At 44.3% G+C, this 25,144-nt stretch overlaps 1 protein-coding gene across 1 annotated transcript in view; it reads right to left on the reverse strand.

Annotated features, from left to right (window-relative positions):
- Positions 1 to 25,144, reverse strand: part of STXBP5L (syntaxin binding protein 5L) — a 1,741,945-nt gene that overhangs the window by 133,368 nt on the left and 1,583,433 nt on the right. The window contains exon 20 of the mRNA XM_078656640.1: positions 19,675 to 19,845. Within this exon, the coding sequence (XP_078512766.1) occupies positions 19,675 to 19,845 (171 nt within the window). The remainder of the gene's footprint in view (positions 1 to 19,674; positions 19,846 to 25,144) is intronic.

Below are 25,144 nucleotides of genomic sequence, written 5' to 3' on the forward strand. Positions count from 1 at the left end.
GTGCACAAATTATTGTTGACTCACCTCTGGTAAAAGAACACCCATATACATTTACATCAGGAAAAAATCGGTAAGGTAAGACACATGAGTCACCAGCAGGCCCTTCGATATGAAGATCACCAGAGAGTAATCTGGGCCCACCTTTTAGTCCACCTACACCTATGTCAAGGTGCCACTAGGTACGTACCCCAAAAACAATTGGGCTTTAACTCTTGCACTTCTGTGCTTAGACCATGCCATCTAGTAGTTAGGTAAAGCCTTTTCTTCAAGGGCCCGCCCTGGGCTTTCTCCGTAATGCCCCTCTCAGAAGCCAGGGCTCCCCAAATACTCGTGTCCCTTCAGCAGCTGCCCATGATCGGACAGTGCCGCTGTGGACACTGACCCCAGGCTCCCAAAAGAGACTGGAGCAACAAAAGCAACTCAGGCCCAATGTTGGGCATGCAGGTGCTACTCCTCCCACCACTCCAAATGCAGACCAGGCCTATTCAGCCTCGGGCTGAGTCACCCAGGCAGGGCAGGACACACCTCAACCCCCCAGGGATTGGCTGGAGGGAATGCACATCCCCTCTCCCCCATCAGTCAGAACCAGGCGGTCAATACACATCAGGCAGGCACAAAGACACATCGCACACAGAAATGCCTACTTCTAAAAGGGGCATTTTTAAAATAGTAATAATAAATCGTCTTTCACCAATAAGCAGCATTTATCGCGACTATTTCAAATAATACCAAACTTGATCACGCTACCCCTCTCATGTCAGGATATACCAATGAAGCACATATCAGGGAATCTCCAATGCATACCTATGAGAGCATAGCCTTACAGCAGTGAGAAACCAAATAGTCTGTTTGTCACTACCAGGACATGCTACACAGTTAAGGCACATGTCCTACCTTTTACCTACACCACACCCTGCCCATAGGGCTATCTAGGGCCTTCCTTAGAGATGACTGATATTTAGTAAAAGGGGAGTTCCAGACGTGCCAACAACTTTATGTGCCACGTTGCAGCAGCAGTAAACTGCGCATACAGGCCCTTGCAGTGGCAGTGGCCTGAGACAGGTTTGAAAGGCTACTTTGGTGGGTGGCGCAAGCAGCGCTGCAAGCCCACCAGTAGCATTTAATTTACTGGCTCTGGAAATATGGGATACCACTATACAAGGGACTGATAGCTTTTAATATGCCAAACAGGTGTAGACCAGTCTTACCAAGTTTACCATAGGGAGCACATGCACTTTAGCACTGATCAGCAGTGATAAAGTGCCCAGAGTCCTAAAATCCACCAACAACAGGTAAAAAAAAAGGCAGAAGGAGGTCAAAACGTTCTGGGATGACCCTGCAAAAAGGGCCAAGTTCAATAACACTTTTAAAGTTCCAAACTGGCTTAAAAAAGGTAGCCTGACACCAATAATGAATTATGTGACTGAGTCAGTGGCAAAGTACTACTGAATCCAGAGACACTTTGAATAAAAGTCTATCAACCTGAAGAAATAGATAATGTGTCAAGCGGGCTACTTAAACTGACTTAATCACATAGAAATGTTGAACCCAGTACCCTTCATCCACACCATGCAAAAGTTGTTAAGAAATAAGGAAAACACTTTTAAAAATCATTATACAGAATCACTGTTTCCCTGTGGTTGGAAGACAGTGACATTTTGGGATAAGTAGAGAGGACATGATAATCGGATGCTACTGCATTGAAGATAACGATGGACACCAACAAATACCAATTTACTGGCTGGCATTAACTTCATGTCAAGGAATGGTAGACTGTGCATATCTCTGTCATTCAGTAGAGGGGTGCAAGTTATATATATTTAACCCTGCTCGACCAAATTGAAAACAGAAATTCCAGGCATTGCTTCATTCTGAAAACTTTGAATGACAGAAATCTATCATTCCGGACTGCAGGACGTCAAAAGCCACATTGGGCTAAATCGCTTTTGAACATATGTCCAAGTGAATCTTACGCAAAAGAAATATAGGCTGTGTTTTTTCGATCTTTTCATTGACATATCATCGCAAGTATTAACTGAAACTCATTCGGCGGAGTTTGACTCAATATTTCCAAAACTGCCATAACAATCAATGCACTTTGAAGCTGAATTTGCTTCTCGTTAAGGAGAGCTCTCTGAGTGAATACATCCAATGGCATATGTACAGGAAAAAAGTCGACCTTTCACTCTCAGTTATCAGTTATCACTTAAAGTGCCATCGTTCATCTTACAAAGCACGAAAAATATATACAAAAAGTAATATGCTTTTCTGTTATATCTCAGTCAGCCCGTGACAACATACTTTTTTCTTTCTGCCAGAGTAACAACATTTATAAACACTAACTCTCAAGAAATTAGATTACTCTCAATATTCTCCAGTATTTACAATAATACTCAGTACATATACAACAGTTCCATAGCGTTCTTAACTAAACTTTACCACCATAACCTGCACGCAGTAAAAGATACTAAACTATTTCTTATGTAACATTGATCGTGCTACTCTTCCAGCCTCAAAACCCTTACTGCCCGGGTCTGCAAAAAGTGACCTATTGATAAAATCATCTCTGGTCAGTCTACCCTGTGATGTTGATTGTTACGTTTCTATGATCCTTTGCAAAACCCACTAGACCATCAATCTAATTACTTCTTTCACATTTATTGAATCTAGCTCAGTTTTAGGACCATTGGTGTATTCAGCCTCTTGAGCACTCGTTGTCGCAATATCCATTAGTAAAATATGAAGAGATTCCCCTATGGCCTTATACTTTCATATGTGACATAGTTCAGATTATACTTTTATATTAATGAAATCCCATTGGACACACAAATTACATAAAACCTATTTTTCGTTAATTTCTTTTTCACATACAAAAACAATCACTCTCTATTCATACATACTTGATACTGTTACCCACACAACACACAATTCAACCAGACATAATCTGTGTTTGAGGTAGTCCAGATGGCTTAGAGGACTGAGTACTCAGTCCTCTAAGCCATCTGGACTACCTCAAAGTGATTGTTTTTGTATGTGTGGATTACAGGGTTTTTCTTTAAATATTGTCTAAACCTTTTTTGATATTTGTATTTTGTATAGTTTTTATTAAATGTATATAATGAAAATGCTTGACAAAAAAGTAAAAAAGTAAAAAATGAAAACAACTCATGTGTAAAGAAGTAAATGAATAAAAGAAATTAACGAAAAATAGGTTTTATGTAATTTGTGTGTCCAATGGGATTTCATTAATATAAAAGTATAATCTGAACTATGTCACATATGAAAGTATAAGGTCATAGGGGAATCTCTTCATATTTTGTTTATATTGTCCTCTCTTTTCCCTGGCCCAAAGTAAGCCTTAGAGGGGGTCCCATTTTTTTGCTGTTGCAATATCCATTAGTATTCATAAACAGAATGATTGTGACAAATTTTCTAATCAAGATACCGTGCATTTTATGATGTTTTGTGGGTTTTATGCTACCGCAAGGAAAAAATATTTGACACCTGTCTTGAGAGAGGCTAGCTTTATTCAAGTCAGGCCCGCACTAATTTATCTCCAGATGCTGGGCAACACTAATATTATCTTTAGTGTTGCAAGTTTCTTAGCGGCAGCATTTAGAAATAGGAACAAACGAGTTTCACTTAATATTTTATCTTAATCATGGTATTGTTTTTATTGATTTTAACTTATGTACATATGATGTTTAAAGGCTAACTAGGGCTCAGCACTGTTCTTGTACATTAATGAATTGTTGATTTTTAACCTGTTTGCAATTTTATTTGCCTTTTATGATTTTTTTAAAATCGAATAAAGTGTATTTTGACTGACTTGACTGACATAAACAGATCTTCTCATACTCTTAATCCTTTGGTAGTTACAGCACCCAATTCGCATCTTGCGGTTAACATTTGTTAGTTAAATAATCTATTCCTTCGATTCACACTAACATCATTTGGGAATACTGGAAACTAATAAAGTTGGATAGTGAAAAGCCACTGCAATGTAAATAATATCTGATTCGCAGTGTTGTCTTTACTTTTCCATGTAGATGTGTCATTTAATTTATACATTCAGAGAGCAAGCCAGGAGAAGTGAATTAGGCTACAGAATCCATCAATACTTGAGTTTCACTTTAAAATGTTGAGTATAAGTATATAGATAGAAGACTCAATTGTACTTGTGAAAACTGAATATATGATATTAATAAACGAATATTGGCCTGGGTGGACTAGGTGGGAATGTGCACAGTCAAGAACGTATGATCATTCGCAAAAGACACCGCCTAAACAGATCATCGTTAAGAGTACATTTTTTCATTTTAAGTTAACAATACTCAAATTACGGCCCATACTTTGCATCTTTTTTTTAATCAAAATGGCATAATGTGCAAGTATAAATGTTTTATCTTTAAAAACAAAACCACAAACACTGAGATCTACAGGAAATGAAGCTGTAGAATATTGAGAATAGATGTCGAAATTTTCTAACTTTTTAATGAACCGGCTACGGATCAACAATTGCGTAAATTCAATTATCTATTTTTTTTAAAAAAATAAGTCAAAAAGTGCATGCCCCCTCACTGCCACAAAATCTTAAAGCACAATTGTTTTTACATGGATTAAGAACGTCCTTAAAGCCAACTCTTTGGCCCTCATTATGAGTTAAGGGGTAAATATTGATCCCTCTGCAAATGTTTGTTTGCACATGGATCAGAATTGCAGGTTGCGTGATAGTTACCAACCCCCGCAGATTTCCCCTGTTAAATTTCAGCAGGTCAAACCTGACAAAATTTAAAACTCGGAATAGGAGGGATTTACCACGTGTAGTAAATACCTCACCTTGGTTTAATGGTATTTACCCGCACCCTATTCAAACAAGCTCATAATGAGGGTATTTGCAGACAGAAACAAAAATGTTGTTGACAAATGCTTCAACGTTTTCAAAACATGTTCTCTGTTGTTGTGTTGTTGATAACAGAAGATATTTATAATCAAACTATAGAACTGAATCTTTGAAAATCGAGCTACAACAGATTTTGACCAAATGGGAATTATCAATACACTAAAAGACATGATCACATAACTTATCCAATGTAAAGAGAAAATTCAAGCACAGAAAGTCCATATGTATAAGTGAGACATTATTAGCTATAAAAAAATTGTCTATACTGGTGTGACAAATTCAGAGTACTATAGACCCAGAGAAATAATATATTCTCATCATATGGAGAGTGAGTTTTGAAGCATAAGATATTGGAACCAAATCAGCTAATAGAGCAGAGAGTTCCAAAATGAAAGACGGCTCCCCTACTTCACACCACATGACTTTTTTAGAGGTCGAGCCAAGCAACAAAACAAAGTCAGGAGAGATAAAAGGATTACATACCATACAGGTGAAAACTTTTAGGACCCGATTATCATGACGGTGAGCCCACCATTGCAAACAAGTTGTGTGGCCACGGATCTGATCACAGAAGCCGTCGGTCCATCGGAGGCAGAGTAATGCCTACAGTCCTTTCCACCGGCCCTTTCATGGTGGTGAACCCCGTTGTGGGACCCCCTTCACCTTTGGCCCTCTGCATGGTGCCTGCCATGTAGTGCAGGGCTATGTGCAGTGTCCCTATTTTGCATTGCGATGGGTGCTGCAGCCAGCAGCACCTGCCGTAGACAACACAGGAAGGTGATGCCGGAAGGAGTCACTTCCATGTTTCTAGACACATCAAATGTAATTCTTGAGCAACTTCTTACCCGGATTTTTTGGCGGTACCAAAGCTGTGTATAGTCAGATGTATCAAGGCATCGGAGAGTATGACAGCAGAGCTTCTGCCCCACGGGGAGAATCAACTTTTGATTGCTCTTAGAAAGCCTTTGCAAGCAATCTCCTCACTGACCATAGCAAACTGGGTGTGGTTGATCATGCAGGAGGTGGGAATTGACACCAAAATGTTTGGTGCGCACTCCGCTCAGGGAGCAATGTCTTCTAAAGCTTTTGTTCTGGGAGCCCGTCTGGAGGATTTCTTCAGATCCAACCTTCAAAAGGTTTTATTTCAAACCAGTCTCCTCGATTGTAGCTCTGGTAGTGGACAAGCTTAGAACTAGCATAATCCTCGCCTCCGAGTCCTGCAATAGAATGAAAAATGTCCTAGCTATGGTAACAGAAGGTGACAATTCTATTCAGGACTTTGAGGCGAGGATTAACCCACCTGCATATAAGTTATGGCCCGTCTGGGTTCTTGGATCTCGTATGAGCCTAAGTAAAGTGTCTCAGATATCTATAAGATGATTTATGCTATATGGTAAGATTCTATTTCTTGATTCCTGGCCATGGGGGTCAGTTCTTGATTCTTTGATGGGGTCTTACTGTATTGTTTTGGTTTACACATTTCCTCGTCAGTGCTTCTTTGGTTGTTGTTGCCTTTGGGATTTCTTTCCCGGGTTTCAACAGTGTTCTCTATATTGCAGGAATTGGTTTGTCAAAACAGGACTGAGGACCTTCTGCTGGCAGCTTGGTCTCAGGAAGAAAGAGGGCAACTGACAAGGGGCAGGACGGCCCATACGGCATGACACACCCTGATTGAATATTGGACTGATTTCCTATGAACTTCAGCTTTTACTTGGTGGTTTTGTGAAATTACGTTTTTTGTTTACTGTAACATTGATGAGGGTCAGGTCCTGGGAGGATCCTTACAGTCCAGCGCAGATGAGGTTGCGGAAGCCAGAGCAGTATGATGCCAGGCTAACTGACTGGGCCCTCCCAGTCAGGAAGGAGCAGATACATTGGAGTTCATATCCTTGGAATCTGATGTTGTGTAGGAGTTGGATGAAGATGGAGTGGTAAACTGTGTCAAACACTGCAGAGAATTCCAGGAAGATGAGGGCCGCCGTGTGTCCTGCAGAGTCACGCAGAAGTCATCCGTGAAGGGGGCAGTTTCCATGCTGTGGTTGAGTCTGAAACCAGACTGGTTGGTGCCAAAAAGTTGGTGATCACTGAAGTATTTGGTGAGGTGTTTGTTGAGGATTTCCTATAAGGCTTTGGCTGGGAATGGTAGAAGGGAGTTTGGTCTGCAGTTGGCACGCATTGAAGTGTCTGCGGAAGTTTCCTTTAGCAACTGGAGGACAGTTGTATGTTTTCAAGCGTTTGGGAAAGAGGTGGAGGCAGTCAGAATCGGTGTGAGCAAGAGGCTGATGGATTGCAGTCCCCTGGAGTAGGCGGGGTGGGGGTAGGGGTCTGATAGGGCCCCTAAGTAGAGGGACTACCGTGTGGCGGGGGTTTCGTCTTGGGTGATGATGGGCCATCTGGTTAGCACTGAAATTTGGAAACGTTTGGGAGACGTTTGGCATGGTATGGTGAGTCTGGGTGCAGTTTGAAGCTACTGTAAATGGCAGTGATTGTGTTGCTGAAAAGTTGAGAGACTGTTGCAGAGTTCCTGTGAGGAGGTGATCGAGTCAGCTGGTGAGGTGAAATCCTTGACAGTGGCGAAGATTTATATGCTTCTTTTGGTGCTGGCATCGATGCGGTCTGCCAGAGTGGTGTAATTGGTGGTCCAGATCATTTGGTGGTAACGTCTCAAAGCAGATTTGAAAGTTCTCCTGTCTGCATTGTCCTGGCTCATTCTCCATTTGCACTTCAGTTGTTAGCAGTAACGTTTCATCAGTTTGAGTTCCTGCGTATACCAACTAACATGGGGTCTTTTTTTTTTAAAAACCTTTATTATACAGAAGGCGCGCACAAATACGGGCCTACAACCCTCCGGGCCGGCCACCACAATAAAGAGACATACGAGGCAATACAGGAGAGACAACAGGATTTCAAAATAGCTCATATGAAAGGCAAAAGCAACAAGTCTTTGAGTCGCCATCACGGACAGGATAAAAGTAGGTTAATTTTATAATAGAAAAAGGGTGTCACAGGATAATGAAAATCTGTAAAGTCCAGAGGGCCGTGGTGGGCCGTGAGCAAGCCGAAGTCCCAAATACAGGAAAAGACCAACAGAAAAATACATTTTGGCAAAGGCAGAACGTGAGTCCCACATCAAGAACAATCACAATCGCTGCTCAACACCCACCCACCACTACCAGGGCACATAATAATAAAACAGCGAAAAATACGCTTACAAAACTAAAAGCCCTCCGTTACAACACCCAAGGGGGGAAAAAAAAAATTGGGGTGGGGAAAGGGAAAAAAGGGGAGGAAGAGAACATCAAAAAAGGGGGAGGGGGAAAGTGAGGGCGCAGCGTCAGTGCACGCCCCCCACGGCTAACAAAGCACCCAATACCAATACGGCACATGGAACTAGTGGCAACAGGAGAAATAAATGCGTAATAAACCGGGACAGCAGACATACCAAAAGGGCCATGCCAGCACAAACACCCCGGGGGGCTACGCGCCGACACCGCGCCACGAAATTAGGGGATACATGAGAGCCATAGAACCAAAAAGAGGAACGGGGAAAGATACAATAAACAGACCCCCCCACCACCCCGCACAGCCCACCCTGCACCCCTGCAGAAGGCTATGGCCTACCCCCCAGCAGCGTGCCTGTCGCCCTAATTAGAACCCGAAATATAGAGAAATATAAGAAAGAAAGAATAACTTAGATTAAAAATAAGGGGGGGGAAGGGAAAACAGGGAAAAAACAGCGGGAGAGGAGCCACATAATCAAAACCCCTTCAGCTCCCACCCCCCGCCCGAAAGTATTCAGAGCCCACGGGAAGATAATAAACACACGGAGAAGCTCCAGGAACGTAAAGATGTATCAAACATAATTGTACAATTATGAACAGATCACCCAACCATACCGCAAAATAACAGTCCACAGAGGCAAAATCAGCTCAACCCTGTCCTCGTTTTTCGCAAACTGTAATCTTCCAGCGCACTAGGAACCAGATCACATAAAACAGGAGGTGAATAACAGGGAGTCGAATCAAAAATACACTCAAGTTGTAGCGATCGTGACCCGGATCATCCAGAAAGTACAGTAACAACTTCAGGCAAAGCAGGCAAAGTTCCGATGAAAATACGGAGAAAGCCGGTCCAGCGGCACAGTCACAGGATCTTCGTACGGCCATGTGAGGCAAAAGAGGAAAAGGAGTCCCATCGAGGTCGGTCCAGACGGGATCCAGCCGGGGAACCTCCGGAGCAGAAGGAGGCACAGGACGAAGAAGGGCAGCGGACCCCCGCACATCCACACCAACAGCAGCCTCCAGGTCCACGACCCCAAGGAAAGTTCCAGCAGCACACAACAGAGATGAGGCCGCACAAACCGAGGGGGGCCCGGCAGACCCAACATAGGGACCCCCCTCCAGGATAGCGGTCGGTGCGGTCATGGGTGCCCCCCAGGAGCGCAGGGCGGCAAGGATGTCGCGAAGCGTAGGCTCACCTTTACAGCAGTCAGCAAACGTGCCGCGCGGCGGACCCGCATCGCCGGTCCCCGCAAGGCCGAGAATCATGGGGTCGGCCGCCATCTTAGAAGCCCGGCGGGGCCGCTGCGAACACCGACCCCCGCCCGGATATCAGCGAGGCAAAACAGGACACCGGCAACCACCTGCGGAAGTGCCACCAGGGCAGGAAGGAGAGCCACCAGAAGAAGGCGATGCGCCGGCACCCCACACGCCGCCGGCACCGTTCTCCGAGTCCGGGCGGAGGAACTCAAAATGGCCGGGCCGGAGAACAAAGGGGGGACGAGCCAGATGTACGGTTAACCCTGTCCATGGAAGTCAGCTCCCCAACACCAGGCAGCAGGACCGCCGGACCAGGCCCGGGAGGCCGCAAGCGGTCTATTAGCACATCGGCCCTTCCGACCGACTCCACGCCACCACCAAGGGCCGGCCACCGCGCCTCATCCAGCCCGGGCGCCGCCAAAGAGTGCCAGGCCCGGCCGCTCCGGAGGCCCCGAAGGAGACAGGGGCGTAACTCAGGATCCGCGGCACCCAGGAATCACCGGAGCAAACGGTAAGTGCCTGTAAGTTATCGTCGTTCCACTGCACATCGTGGAATACTTCCCGGGGCAGGATAAAGTACAGGATATTTGTTGGAGAAAGGAGAGTGATCGGAGCCGAGCTAAAACGCGGCCATCTCGGACGCGAGCTTGGCTCCTCCCCCTAACATGGGGTCTTGATCTTGTTGTATTGCTGTGTTTGAGTGGGGCAAGGAAGTCAGTGCAGGAGGTGGTCCACTTATTGAAATTCTGGTGACATGTATAAGTACATTTAATCATTAGGTGAGGCCCAGACTTCCAAGGTCTTCGATCAGTAATTTTAAGTTTGGATCAGCATGATCTTCCAGATGGTTGTACAGGTCTCCAAGTAGGATGTAATTGCTAGCGTCGAGGGGGAGTGGGGCAACGAAGTCTGTGATGATGTGGGTGAAGTTGGTGCATGGTCCAGGTGGTCTGTTGATGAGAGTGCCACTAAGGGTGAAGTTGGCTGTGATGAGGAGCTTGAATGACTGGTGTTCAAAGTTGGAGGATGATGAGGTGGTGAAGCTAATGGGATTCTTGTGGATGATGGCTATTCCGTCTCTGGGCTTGTGAAGTCTGTCCTGCCTGGTGATCTTCTATCCTTGGTGGCTTTGGTGATGTCAAATGCTGAAGCAGGGTTCAGCCAGGTTTCCGTGAAGAAAAGGTGGACCAGGACATTGTCATGCAGCAGCACCCAGATCTCTGTGTGGTGTTTGGTGAGTGAGCAGGTGTTAAAGAGAATGCATGTGAGTGTGGAGTGTGTGTATGTCCTGTGTGTAGGTGGTTGCAGGACTGTTTAAGTGTGAGAGAGTGTGGTGTTGGGTGCCTTTTGTGTTATGTGGTGTGACAAGGCAGTAGCATAGCGAGCATAGGCCGGGGTTGAAGGCTTGGAGGGTCGCAGCAGGACAGTGGCAGGAGCGGAAGAAGTGTGCTGGTGCGGGCATGGTCCAGGCCTGATGATCATGGATGGGTTTTCCTTTGGTGCTCCTTTATCATTAAGTAGGTCCTGCTGGGGGGAGAGGTCACTTCCAGTGCAGATTGCAGATGGTTGATGGGAAATATGAACCTGCTCACCATATCACTAAACAAAATAGATTCATGCTCTCAGCTCTGCAGATGAAATCTATATCCCAAGAGTCTGCACTTAATATGCACTACTAGTTTTATAAAATTTATTTTGTTTGACCCTTTTTACTCACTTTGAGCCTGACATCCTTTAATAATGTGTGATAATTCAACCACACAAAGCCCACAGACCGCTCCTGACTCTCTACATTATTAAATCTGAATATATGCTGGTCATTTGAAAATGATTTTGCTATATTTATAACCATCTATTTCCAAGTTGAAGCACTTTCTAAGAAACATCCAAACTCAAACCTTGTGAATAGAGTATTATTACAACAATTTTATTACTAAAAACTGTTTCAGACTCAACTTGAATGATGCTCCTTGTCCCACATTTCAAACACACTGGGGCAGATTTATAAGCACCTTGCGACATTTTTACAACACTCTTGCATCACTTCTGTGACGCAGCGGCGTGGTAAACAATGCGCTACCATTCGACAGATTTACAATGTGACTCATCTAGTGAGATGCGTCACGTTGTAAAGCCCTGCGCTACATTATACCTGCGTCAGGTATAATGTATGCAGGGTGGGCGTAACATCACAAGGAAGCCCTGTAAAAGTGTCGCAGTGAAATCTACAAGATTTCACTGAGTCACTTTTACAGCCCTGCTACGTCAAAACCCTACGCCTGCTTGTGGCAGGCATAAGGAATGACACAGCACAGCATAAAGGGCGCCCCTGAACAGTGCTGGAGTTACGTCGCACTTGCGACACGACTCCAGCACTGCGTAACCTATATGCTGACAGATGCATCACGCATCTGTCCACCCTTGCGCCACAGTGCAGCTCATTGTAAATGCGGCGCATCCATGGTGGCACAAGGAGTTTCGAACCTCACACAAAATAACTGGCACATCCTTGCTGATACGTTGTTGTAAATCTGCCCCACACTCTCTAGAGCACCCCATCACTGGTGATTCATGGACTTGCCATATATCGTCTAATATATCTTCTAATGTTGAGAACCTTCACCCTTGGCCCTCAAGTTAAAGAAGGCCAAGTCTATCTCCTCAGCCTTGCCAGATTTAAAATAATATGTCATGAGAAGACCCACATGTTTAATTCTGAGATAATTAATACCTGGATAATCAATTCCTGGATTGCTTGAAATAAGGCCATGTGGCCTAAACGTGTATTGTATTGATTGTATTGTATTGATGATTTGTAAAGCGCGTTGGCTACCCAGGGGCGTCCCAGCGCTAACTGAGATCTTTTCTTGGGGGGGGGGGGGGGGAGGTGAGGGAGAGCTGGATTTGAGGTTTGTGAGTAGGATGGGGAAGGGGTTAGTGAGAAGAGGAGGAAGACGGGAAGGTGGGGAGGAAAACCGAAATAGGCAAAGAAGGTATTGATCTTAATGAGATTGTGTTAGATCTTGTTGAGTCTTATCTGTTGGGGGGAAACCTGCACGGGGAATGGTTTAAATGTGATAAGTTGTACTTTGTCTATAGCTGCTGGGCTCTAGGAGTTTCTTACTCCTATCTGTACTTTGATGGATTTGCTTCGTATTGTCAGAGTTTATGTTTGGGGCTTGAATGATGGGTTCAAACAGATTAGGGTAGCCGAGTGGTTGCAGTTGGTGAGGGCCACATCATCTGCCTTCAGGAAACACACATCTTGGTAGATAAGAAACACCTGCTAGGCACAATGGGGTACGGATTGCTGGCCTACACTTCGCAGAGGAGTGCTGTGAGGAGGGTAGCATTATTTGCTAGAGCCGGCTTCTGTGATATCAAAAGGAGCGCTTCAGACAGACTGGGCAGATAGATTTTAGCTGAATGTCAAGTAGGGGTATTCAGATTCATCCTTTGCTCAATTTATGGGCCCAATCTTGATGAAGCAGCAGTTATTGATGACATGTCCCAAGAACTAACATCTTGGCCTGCACCCACAGTGCTGAGTAGAGATCTTAACTGGCATGTGGGCTTGGTATACCCCTCTATAGCAGGATATTGTGACAGGACACCCACGTTTTATAGTGCTCTAAAACAATGTATGGTTTGCATAGTTAGATTGATGTTGAGTGGCCTTCGAGTGCTCAGGTCCAGAATTTACATTTTATTCTTATTCCACTTAAAAGTATGTGTGCCTGATTTTGTTTTTTATCTCATCTACCCTTTTAAGTCAGTTTGGCATAATGGATCATCCAAGAGTGTTTTATGACCATAACCCTCTGGTTGTGGAAGTAGAGTATGCTACAAGGGCTAGACCAAGAAATTCACGGTCATTCGATAGAGCATTGTTGTCAAACCGTGAGTATGTAAGGCACATGAGACAGAGGGTGATTGATTTTTGAAATAGAGGAAGCACCGTACGAGAAGTATGGATGCCCTAAAGGCCGGGATCAGCGGGAAAACACTTAGTTTTAGTGCTTAATAATCAGAGGGGCAGTCATAATAAGATCAAGGTACTGCATAAGAAACTAGGAAGACTGGAAGGGCTCATCTGAAGGTGCATATGATTGGGCAGGCAAAGGGGGGTCAGGGGATGAGATTTCTTTAGAGGACAGAAGTGGTTAAAGTTGAGATTAACAACTTTTTCTCCAGGAGGGCTACAGAGAAATACCAGGCTGAGAGGTATGAATTCAGTGATTGTGTAGGGAAGCAGCTAGCCCTGAGGGCTATGCATAAAGACACACAGGGTAGAGTTACTGCTATCAAGGAAAGACGAGGCCAGATAATTATGAACACCAAAGGGGTTATTGGAGTCTTTTCTGAATTTAATGGCACTATCAGGATGAGCTAGACCTGTTAAGCAGTATTTGGATCAAGTAGATATCAAAGCTTTGGGGGAAGATGACAGGATCATTCTTGATTCACCATTTATGATAGTTGAATTAAGGGAAGCAGTGAACTTTTCTGGGACTCGAGAAGGCAGCGGGACCCGATAACATTTCTTTAGAGTTATATAATTTGTTAACGATTTTGTCAGCCAATATGCTTAGTACTTTTGTAGATGCATAGAGCGTGAAATTGGCACCAAAGTCATAGTTGAATACTAATATAGTTGTATTTTAAAAACAAGGGGAAACCCCTCCCTCAACCCTAGCAGGTCCATATCATTAATCAAAAGTGATATTTAAATTTACTCAAAGATGTTAGTGACCCGGTTGAGCGGGGTCATTGCCAGATTGGTCTCTCAAGGGCTATAACATTGTTTGATATACCGTAAATTAGGAGGATCCCTATATCAATGATCCTGCTCACTGCGGAAAAGGCATTTGAAAAGGGCAACATGGGTATATTTATGGGAGTTATTAGAGAGGTTAGGCATCGGTCCTGGTTAAATGGCAGCCATGTGAATTATGTGTAAAATCCAACAGCCAAAAATCAATTGATGGACTTGGAATCTGAGAGCATCAAGATCGCAAGCGGAACGCGGCAGGGCTGCCCATACTCTCCCCTACTATTTACTTTATGTATGAATAAAATAACCAGCAGCTCAGGAATAAGGCCTCTAGTGGTTAATGGATTCGGCACTAAAGTGTTAGCATATGCTGATGACGTGGCCATTGTCATGACAGATCCAGCTGAGGTTATCCGTGAAATAGAGGTGGAGGCTGATAGCTTTGGGCAGGTTTCAGGATATCTTCTTAATGGAAAGACCCAAATTATATCTAACGAAGATATTCATATTAGTGATAACTGTAAGACTAATAAAGTGACCTATCCTGGAATAGTTATAATCCCTGCTACGGGTAACATTACCCCATTAAAATATTACCCACAGTTAAAAAGGATCTAGCACGTATTACTAATCTTCATTTGATGATGATAGGTTGATCTAATGTCATCAAGATGTTTGTACTCCCCATAGTCCTTTATTTATTTAGGGCAATTCCATTAGTGGTAGGGAATGACTGTTTATTAAAACTGGACAGAATTCGTAATAATTTTTGTTTGGGAGTACAAAAAGGTAAGAAGAGCGCTGAAGTTTCTAACTCTCCCACTAGGCAGGGGCCTTGCCCTGTTTTAAGTATTATCTTTGGGCTTCTATGCTGCAATTTATAGAACCTTTCGTAACGGGCTCTGAGGGAAGGAATTAAGAGTCATTGATGTTACCAAGCATTTATGAATTAACTGTGGGGAAAGACTGCGAAGGAGGTTTTTGAGAAATATAGAGGCCAGCTATTACAAAAAAAGTTTAAAGCGGCTGCGCCGCGTATGTGGCCTTGAAGGGTAAACTAAGTATTGCCTCGTATAGTCTTTTTACCCAGTAGCAGCTGCTGTGTGAAATTGGGAGGGCTTTGAAATAAAATATGCAACTTCTTGAGTAGGATCTTAAATGCCCCAGTCGATCTTACACCCAAGTTTGCGTTATTAGGTGCAGATCCTCATTGCGTGAAGGACAGAGGTAAAGATTAGCGTATCTTTGTCGCAAATTATGTATTGCACCCGTATTACTGGACCCAGAGCCCCCCGCATTTTGGCAGTGGATAGCCAGATTTCTGGCAACATTCTATTTTGAAGAAAGTCTATATCTCTGTAAAAGAAGGGGGGTTAGGGCCAGAGGTGAAGCTGTGTGGTTACCTGGGGCTGGGTGGTTGGATGCGGATTGCCCAGGATGGGCGAGAGTTCTGAATAAGAAGAGCTGATTTTAGCATTTGAGGAAACTTCATAAGTTTAAATCTCTGACGCAATCTTTAATGGACATGAATTATGTACTACAATGGATGCCTCATTTCTGTGTCTCTACTGGACGTGTAATAAGGATAAACGTGAAATCAGAATAATCTGACCTACTATCAGATTCTGTAAAAATAATGCCAATTTTTTTTTTCAAAACTGTTTTTATTAAGATCGCTGAGATAAACATACACAGTGCTCCCAACCTCGGAGGGGCTGTGACAACAATCATGCTTCATATTGTGCGATGCAATTAAATGGCGTACCCTCCACTCTCCGCCCCCCCCCCAACTACCCACCCCCACCCCTCCCTCCTGCAACACTCTGTCTCTTCAACACTGCTTAGGGCAAGCATACAATTGTCCGTATAAATAACCTTGTCTCAACGTGCCCATTACAACTGCCCATCCTCGCCCCTTGGCGGTGGTGGAGGCTCCAGCCACAATCCGCTGTAGTCTGCCCATCTTTTCCATATTTTATAATGTTTTGTGGGGCAGCCTCTGGCCTCAAACACCGGCCGCTCCAGTCCCATGCAAAAGTCCAGCCCTTTCTTCCACCCGACCACCCTGGGGGCCCCGGGATCCTTCCAGGCCTGTGCCAAATCCCGTTTGGCCAGTGTTAGTCCTAGCAGCAGCAAGTGTCGCTTGTAGATGTTACCACCCACCCCTTCTAGCACATGGAGCAGGCCCAATTTCGCCGTACGGGGGAGCTCTCATCCCAGCACCTCCGACAGACATCAATAATGCCAATTTGATGTTTAAGTATTCATATATATGTAAGATATTCCAGTTCCTCAATAAACGTTTTTAAAACATGATGGATATCCAGTCTGCTGTATTACAAGTGATTTAGGAAGTAATGCATTTGTCATACTGTGGATAGGTGATCCATGATGTTTGCGACAGAGTACGCATCTGCCAAAATCTAAATCCATCCCTAAGTATCTGAACTAGATCACTGGAGGTGGAGGTGTTTAATAGGAAGAGTTTCTGAATCTTTAATATATGTGCCACTGTTCTTGTCACACCCTGGCTCATTGCTGGCTGCAGTTCTTGAACATAGGTACAAGCTGTTTGATTCTCTCAACTTTGATATGAACCACATTGATTAAAATGACTGCTGACTCACCAAGCAACCCTTAGGAATAGGATGCTGATCGACCCACGGGGACTTGCGTGATCATCCACGGCACACCGGTCTGGAGGCTAGGTTGAGTCAGAGCTCCTCTAGAATCAAAGCCTGTCTAAATCCAGTAACTCTCCACCATAATAACGACATTAAAAACACAGAACAACTACACCACGTGCTGGATATGGATATATGATGCCTTAAATTATTATGAATTATACAAATCAGATCAGATGGTGCTAGATTAAGGGTGTGTTTGCCAATGTTCATGCATGCTTTTTGAACCAATGGCTTTTCCCACACATCAGATGTTGGGTGAACAACGTGTTTCAAGCATGTCTTTCGAATCTTGGCTTATGGGGTCTCTAGTTCATATTAACACAAGTTCCGACTAAACCCCACAAACATATTTTCCTTTTAATGGCTTGGAGGCAGGCCCAGGCAAACTCAGGACAAGCGGATGTAGCAAGGAAGCGGATTAAGCTTTAGAATCTGCTAAATCACAGTGGGCATGGCATGAATACATACAAAAGGTGTCCTTCTGCAGATATTTTACTTTTCGTGCCCTGAATAGTCTTCAAAGAGATCCCTGAATCAACAGACCTTGCTTGAGAACTACCTATTTTCTTTCTCTCAGTGAAGTCCAATGAATCTAGCACTGTTCAGGCTCTTGTCCAATATCAACCTTAGCTTGTGTAGTAATATGCTGGTTTGCGGTGGAGAGAATGAGCACCCATATCAAAAAGAAAGCAAATATATGAAGTTTCTATACAAATTTAACAGATGTTGGACGTAAGACACATTATCCAACGGGTGAGCATCATCAGACAAGACACAGAGGGGCATATTTAAAAGCCTGTATCGCAACCAGAATGTCACTATTTTTGACATTGCGGTGGTGATACAGGCTTTGTTTATTTATAAGGCAGCGTTAAGCCACATAAAATTTGTAAATAAGCCACTGAAAACTGATAAATAAGGCACCCTTTCATGCTATACGTAGTATGACAGGGGTAGGCCATGGGTATTGCGGTGGGCATTGTGCCGCAACACCCACTGATTTTGACACTGCCCCATATTTACAAGAGTGGTGTGAATAGGAGGCAGCAACAAAATTAAGACCAGGGAAATCCTGGCCCTAACAGGGTGCAACAAGGAGAAAGGCTTTAAATCTCCTTTTTTTGCTGTTTTTTTGTGTGTGCATTGTGCAGCACACATAAAAACAGCAAAACACCATGCATGATTGTTTATGTGCAGGAATGTGTCTCTTGCTGAACATAAAGAATCATTTTAAAAATGATGAGTCACAAAGCAGCGCACATAGAAGTTACAAATCTGCATTTAAGATTGTTTATGTGCATGAAGAGACACCTTCCTGCACATAAACAATCATTCCCCATAGCGCAGGCACCCTTGCACTACGGTGCAAGGGTGTCTGCAGTGGCGCTAGGCAGCTGAACTTCGCGTTAACGCAGGGGGAAACGCATGACTGCAGTGTTTTGTTGTAAATACAGTGCATCCCTGCATTTCAGAAGTGGCGGAGCACTGTTTTAAGCCTAGATGGCTAATGCTGCGCTCCGTCATTTCTTTGTAAATATGCCCCAGAATGGAAAACAAAAGTCTAATTGAGACAGGATGGATACCACCCCATATGTTTCGTCAGGTACAGGAAGTGGACTATGTCAGTATCGTGACATCAGACAGGCATCCCCCAAAGTTGATGCCTCATGTTTTGATGTAGGTCACTACAAATAATGAACTGATATGGTGTTGCAGATTCTCCCAAAATGGCGGTCTACGCTGTTGGTGTAGCTCAACACAGACTAATGGTTTTGACGGTGGTTACAGATGCCTCCAAGTCATAGACTCAAGGTATTTCCAATTCTGTAGTGGGGTGGGCATTTATTAGGACCAGCATAGAGAGAGAGAAGTAATATCCCTCTGAAAAAGATGGCATTGGAGGGGGAATGCCCATCGGTAAAAACACTGTGATGGCCTTTAACGGAAATTACATATGATGAAAATATTGGGAGTGACTGATTGTGAAAAAGTGGAGACTACAGAGAGGTGCCCAAGAAGATCAATTAGGGCACAAGAATGGGGAAACTCACATAGTGTTATAGCATCACCCCGTAGGCGAAGAAAATTTAAAATGAGTAGAAATCTGGAAAGGTGCAAAAGAGCATGTGTTGCTAAACAACATTTTCCTGGCGTTTTAACATGCAAGATTGATTTTTTTTGGTTTTACTTCACCAAGCAATCACTGTATCTTCAAGAAGCAAACCTAAAATATGTAATTGTGAACCTTGGCAACATATAAACAGACCTGTCTTCTAAGAGAGTTTTCATTACTACCTTTCTTGAACAATTCTGGAATCGGAAAAGTAATTACGTAAAATGTACAAAGTTAATTTTGCATGTGGGCTCAAGCTTTAGGAATAGATAGCCAAGCTTCAGCAATTCAGTTTGACTGAAAGCTCGAACCAGAAAAGTTTTCAGCAGTCTGTTGAAGAATTCTATCGCAAGCGTCTAGTCTGACTACTACTAGACATTCAGGTTACCATTAGTCCAGGTGAGCGCATTATAAGCTGGGGAGCATGCTAACTACCACTAAGATACAAAGTAGACACAAGGGCAAACATTCAGACAGCTATCATGCTAACTAGTACTAAGTAGACATAACAGAGTATTAGAGAGGAAAATCACATGCAGGGTGTTCAGGGGAACCAAGGAGCAGGTTGGGTTTTTGAAGGGACTTAGAGACTGGGATAAACTTGCACTCAACACACCCACACACACACATACCCAAACCTACTCACACACACGACCCACCTTCTGTCGTGACCGGCAGGGAGATCTCCATGCAGGCAGCCGACTGTGCTTTTCGGAAAGGTGGCCGCCCAGGCCCTCGCCGGTTTGCTTTGGTTCCATCGGCACTGGAGATTCGCTTGCTGGAGCTGCCGGTCTGGGAGGTGGGGCTTGTGCAGTGCCCGTTGACGTGATCTGCAAGGAAGGGTGAGAGGGGTTTAAACATCATGTTGACCATCACCACCAATGGCGGAGTAAAAGGCAATGTCAGCCTAATTCATTCCAAACCATATGACATTCAATAATCACATTGCACTTGACTAATGGCGCATAAAACAATGGTCATAAGTGTAAAATTGTGTAGGAAAAACATACTGTGCAAAGAGAGTTGCCCAAAACACTGTAGCAACTTCTGGTGGTCTATTCTTTACCACTGACAGGGCTAAAACCTGCAACTGTTTCAGTTTGTCTCTTTCAAAAACAGGCGGTTCATCCACTTCAGTGGAGACATTAATCTGGAAGCAACAATCATAGGAGGGAATGCCTTTCACTTTCATACTTTAAATGTCTTATAGCAAGTGAAAGTATTGTTTTAGAAAGTAAAATCAACAAACAACTAGAAATAAATGTACAACTGCTGTAGTTGTAAGCAGCATTCCCCTTCGCTTATCCATCACTATTCGCCATGTCGCGTCATGCCCACTATGGAGGAATGATTGCCTCTTCTGTTCACAGCAGTACCATTCTAAGAGGGTTACAACCCACTCTTATAAGTAGCCCTCGATCAGGCATGCCTGTCGGCTGCACAGTCCTTTAAGGATGGTTAGTGATGGCCAATCGGACTGTGCCATTGCTGTGGAGCACAGAGTACAACTGTGGCACCAGACCCAGCATCGAGCAGTGATGAACCTTGTGCTACACCTCAGCCTCTTTGTCTAAGGAGCGGAGCAGTTCTATATCACAGTCGTGTGAGCCTATATTGCTTTGGATGCATTAAGGTCTGTTGAGAGTAGTGGAAGAGGCTCACAGCATCCACAGTGACTCTAGCTGGGAGGTGGAGATGACTAGAACACAGCAGAAGGATTGAGATGGAGTGGCCCTGCTCTCCAGTGTGCACATCAAAAGGGATACTCTTTCTGTGGCACTGTACAACGCTCTAGACCTTCAATGTCATTCTGCTCTAGACCTTCGATGTCATTCTGCTCTAGACCTTCAATGTCATTCTGCTCTAGACCTTCAATGTCATTCTGCTCTAGACCTTCAATGTCATTCTGCTCTAGACCTTCAATGTCATTCTGCTCTAGACCTTCAATGTCATTCTGCTCTAGACCTTCAATGTCATTCTGCTCTAGACCTTCAATGTCATTCTGCTCTAGACCTTCAATGTCATTCTGCCCTAGACCTTCAATGTCATTCTGCCCTAGACCTTCAATGTCATTCTGCTCTAGACCTTCAATGTCATTCTGCTCTAGACCTTCAATGTCATTCTGCTCTAGACCTTCAATGTCATTCTGCTCTAGACCTTCAATGTCATTCTGCCCTAGACCTTCAATGTCATTCTGCTCTAGACCTTCAATGTCATTCTGCCCTAGACCTTCAATGTCATTCTGCTCTAGACCTTCAATGTCATTCTGCTCTAGACCTTCAATGTCAATCTGCTTCGATAAGCCATCCAGACACCAGGTGAGTCTGTGTGCCATTCCTCATGTGTAGGGATCATGAATGTAAGCAGCTCAGAGGTGCCGCCGCTCTGCATGAAAGTCACAATCAGCATGCCGGGGCAACTCTTAAGAGTTCTGGCTGCGGATAGCCTGGTGCTGATCGTCTAGTTTTGTGCAGATGAGTCTAATGTGCCCCTGGCCTTTCTTCCGTGGCTTCAATCACATTGGGGTCCATGACCAACCTCTACAGAGGCGGGGAAGCATAATACAGTGGACAGAGCGGACACAATGTATGTTGTAAGATTGTCTGTCTTGCCCAATCTCTTGAGGACACATTCCCAGAACAACATCTTGTGGGGCAGCTCTCTGCCCTGAGTGCCCCTCTGTCGCGGAGTAGCTTTAGAACCAGGTGATAAGGGTATGAGGTTGTCCACTAAGCCCAAGCCGTGCCTCTTTCTGAATCCCTCTGCTCATGAGACCCACTAACGATATGACACAGCCCTTAAGGCAAGTGTTCCTGGAACGGGGAAATTGGACTAACCATTGTGATTTGAATAATTGTTGCAGCAGAAAATATTCTTTAGGTCAGACGAAGGACTGACCTGTATCCTGATTGAGTGCATATGACTTGATAGCCTTGCAAGTGCCAGTGCTAATTTGGGAACCATTTCCAAAATTCCTTCCTTGTGTGAAAAAAATACTGCTTGAAACCTTTGAAACATACTTTTGGAGGTTTGGCGCTAGAAGTTTAGAGAGATGGCCGAGTAAAATATCTATCAATGTCTGTCTCTGTGTCTCAACCTTTTCCTTCCACAATTCACATGTTCTCTGTCACAGCTCTTCCCTTTCAAATTTAAAATCATAATCATAGCATCTGGCACACCTCTGGAGGTACCCTGAAAAAAACGTGTAGGCATCCGCATTACCTACTGCAAGGTGATCCCTGCATGTCATCGCTCAGAACCACCCTCAACCCAGATTCAGTTGGGCCTTGAAGTTCACAGAATATACACACAAGTCTGCAGTACAACAGGTACTTGCAGGTTCACAAGGGTCTACTTGAGGTGCTGTTTGGAACATACATCTACAAGGGACTTCCTTCAGCATCTTCTCAAAGCCTATAATATAGCATGTCTTTTGTACATGGCAGGCTGAAACAGATTTCCTATCCCCTGATGACAAACATACATTCTATGGCAAAAACTGCCCTTGGCTCATCTGGCAGATAGGGCATCTGTGTCAGTGAGAGATAAGAGTTGAGGTGCATGAGGAGTAGCAGAGTAGAGATCAGCAAGACATTTAAAGTCTGGTGGTCCGTCCACTAAACTACTGCTTAGCAGATGCAGTGTCTCAGCTAAAGTGGCCCCGGATAAACCACCAAATTCTGAGTCCTGTTCCTGTGCAGCTAGCCTTTCATGTCCAGAAGCAACATCTGCCGGCATGAAGGCATTGGCTTTGGAGGGGAAAGACTGTGGCTGCTTCCATCCCTTTTCTATGGCCCACTCCTCCTAAAAACTCCTCCCTCCAGTGTCTCCCTTGTGAATTCACCTCTTATGCTGCCACCTCTATGCGGCCAGCCCGACACCACCCCATTGGTACCACCACAGTTGAACTGAGGCGTCCCGACTGGAGCTGTCTCCAAGTTTGTCAGGGATATTTTTACAGATTCATGTGCAAGACCTTCAATGGTGTTCATGTAGTTCTTGCAGAGATGAGATGTTTTCAAAAATGAGACTGCATGGGCTGGGATAAATTTGGAGGCCTCTCTGATGCCTTTTGGTTTCATGAATGCCAAATGGATGTTCCAGAAGGTGTAGCGGACAGCAGTTCTAGCATGGGGAACACCACCCTCTGCCATGCTCAAAACAGGATTAAAGGGTAGATCATGAGGGGCATCTCTTCTTCTGACTGCCGTCCTCAAAATCAGGTAGCCGATGCTCATTGTTTTTATGGAGAGTGTTCTGTTAATCAAATAATGGTAAGCATGATTTAATTGATGACAGGTGGATATTAGGAAAGAGCAGAGCCCTCACAGTTCAAAAGGGAGAACTTTAGAACTGAACCAGGTTCACACCTAAGAACTAATGCACAGACTAGGGGTCTCTCCAACCAGTGGATCGTGAAGTACCAGTAGCTCACAGAATTCTTCAGAGTAGCTCCCAGCCTTAAGTTCATTTTTAACTAGAAACTGCAATAAATAAGTGCTGTGTTTTCCTATTAAAGTTAGGGAAAGGCTGTGTTGGTTTTACATTCAGGCGGCAGATAGCATAACCTGATAATGGGCAGGGCTCCACTCAGATTTATGACCCATGTGGATCACAGATGTTCAGAACTAAAGCACTAAGGTATTGAACTCTTAAATAAAAGTCGTTCTCAATGCAATATTGGAGCATGAGCACAAAACGATATTTATGAATGCTTCTAAATGAGAGAAAATTAAAATGACGAGTTAACTTAATGATTAACATAAGTCTTCATTTAAATGTTATCCCCTTTCAAAGTGTTGCATTGACACACAGTAGGCATTTTGCCCCAGGTGGCTGGTAGAGGCACTGCCATATTTATAACTGAAAGAGGTGGTGTAGGCTGGGAGCATTGAAGGTGCCTATAGATCACTCATGCAATGAGCTGATGTAATCGGAATCAGAAAGAGAGTATTCAAGGTCATGAGATGCAGGAAGCTTTAACGGTGTTCACATAAGGAATGCCAGGACCAAGTTAAAGTCTCCCTGTGGTATTACCACGGCGTGAGAGGAAACGTGTGCCTACAAATAACCTTTCATAGTACCCACTGCAAGCCCTTTCTGGGCTAAACACAAATCAAGCAAAAGGATGACCGGCAGTTCGGCTGAAAGGGATCAGTATTACAAACTCCATAGCAGGTAAAAAAATTGTCGGCGTCCAGGATAAATAGATTTTGGGGCAGGGCATCTGGTGGAGAGGATGACATCCGCCACTTTAGGAGGCAAATCGAACGGAGTCAACTGTAGTTGCTCAATCGCCATGCATGTAGGTGTAGATTGCGAAGCTTTGGTGGAGGAACCTGCACTGATGCTGAGACAGGAGGTCCTCCTGAAGTGGTCGATAGAAGATAGGACGAAAGATGTTCATGCCCAGGAGTTCCTGGTACCACATTTTCCTGGCCTTATCGGGGGCCAATAGGAATTGCCGTGCCCAATTGTTCCCGATATTCTTCAGAATTTAGCACAGAAAACACCGAGGGTGGAAGGAGGGAAGACACATAGAAGTCCCTTCTATTCTAGTGCTGAAGGGTGCACTTCCAGGTTTTTTGTCAAAGTTTTATACTCAACGCTACACACTAGTTTACCAGGTCATCTGAGGGCATGGCCTCAGTTCTCGTGTCGGAGACCTGTCCACCCATTCTAAGATCACACTGCCTTCTGTACTACCCCAGGAGCTGGAGATTGTTTTCCCAGCTAAGGGAGGATTTTGTTTCTAAGAGAGAAATAATAAATGACCCTGGGAGTTTTCTGGCAGTGGGTTAAAGTCAGGGTCATTTGTTCTCTTTCCTGTTTGGGACCTCTAAGCTTTTCTTGGCAGTCTCGAATAGGAAAACTAAACATCAGAAGGACTAGCCTAAATATGGTGGACCTTCTAACGCACACCCATGGCCCTGTAACGGATGGGCTGCCAGTCAGAGGTTTCTAAAACTGGAGCTAGCTGAGGCTCTGCTGGCAGAACCTTGGTACTTCTCCAGCCTAGAAGGACTACCCTAAATATGGCAGGCCTCCTAATGCACACCAATGGCCCTGTAACGGATGGACCGCCGGTCAAAGGTTTCTGAACCTGGAGCCAGCTGAGTCTGCTGGCAG

Source organism: Lissotriton helveticus, chromosome 8, assembly GCF_964261635.1.
Source record: "Lissotriton helveticus chromosome 8, aLisHel1.1, whole genome shotgun sequence".
NCBI lineage: Eukaryota > Metazoa > Chordata > Amphibia > Caudata > Salamandridae > Lissotriton > Lissotriton helveticus.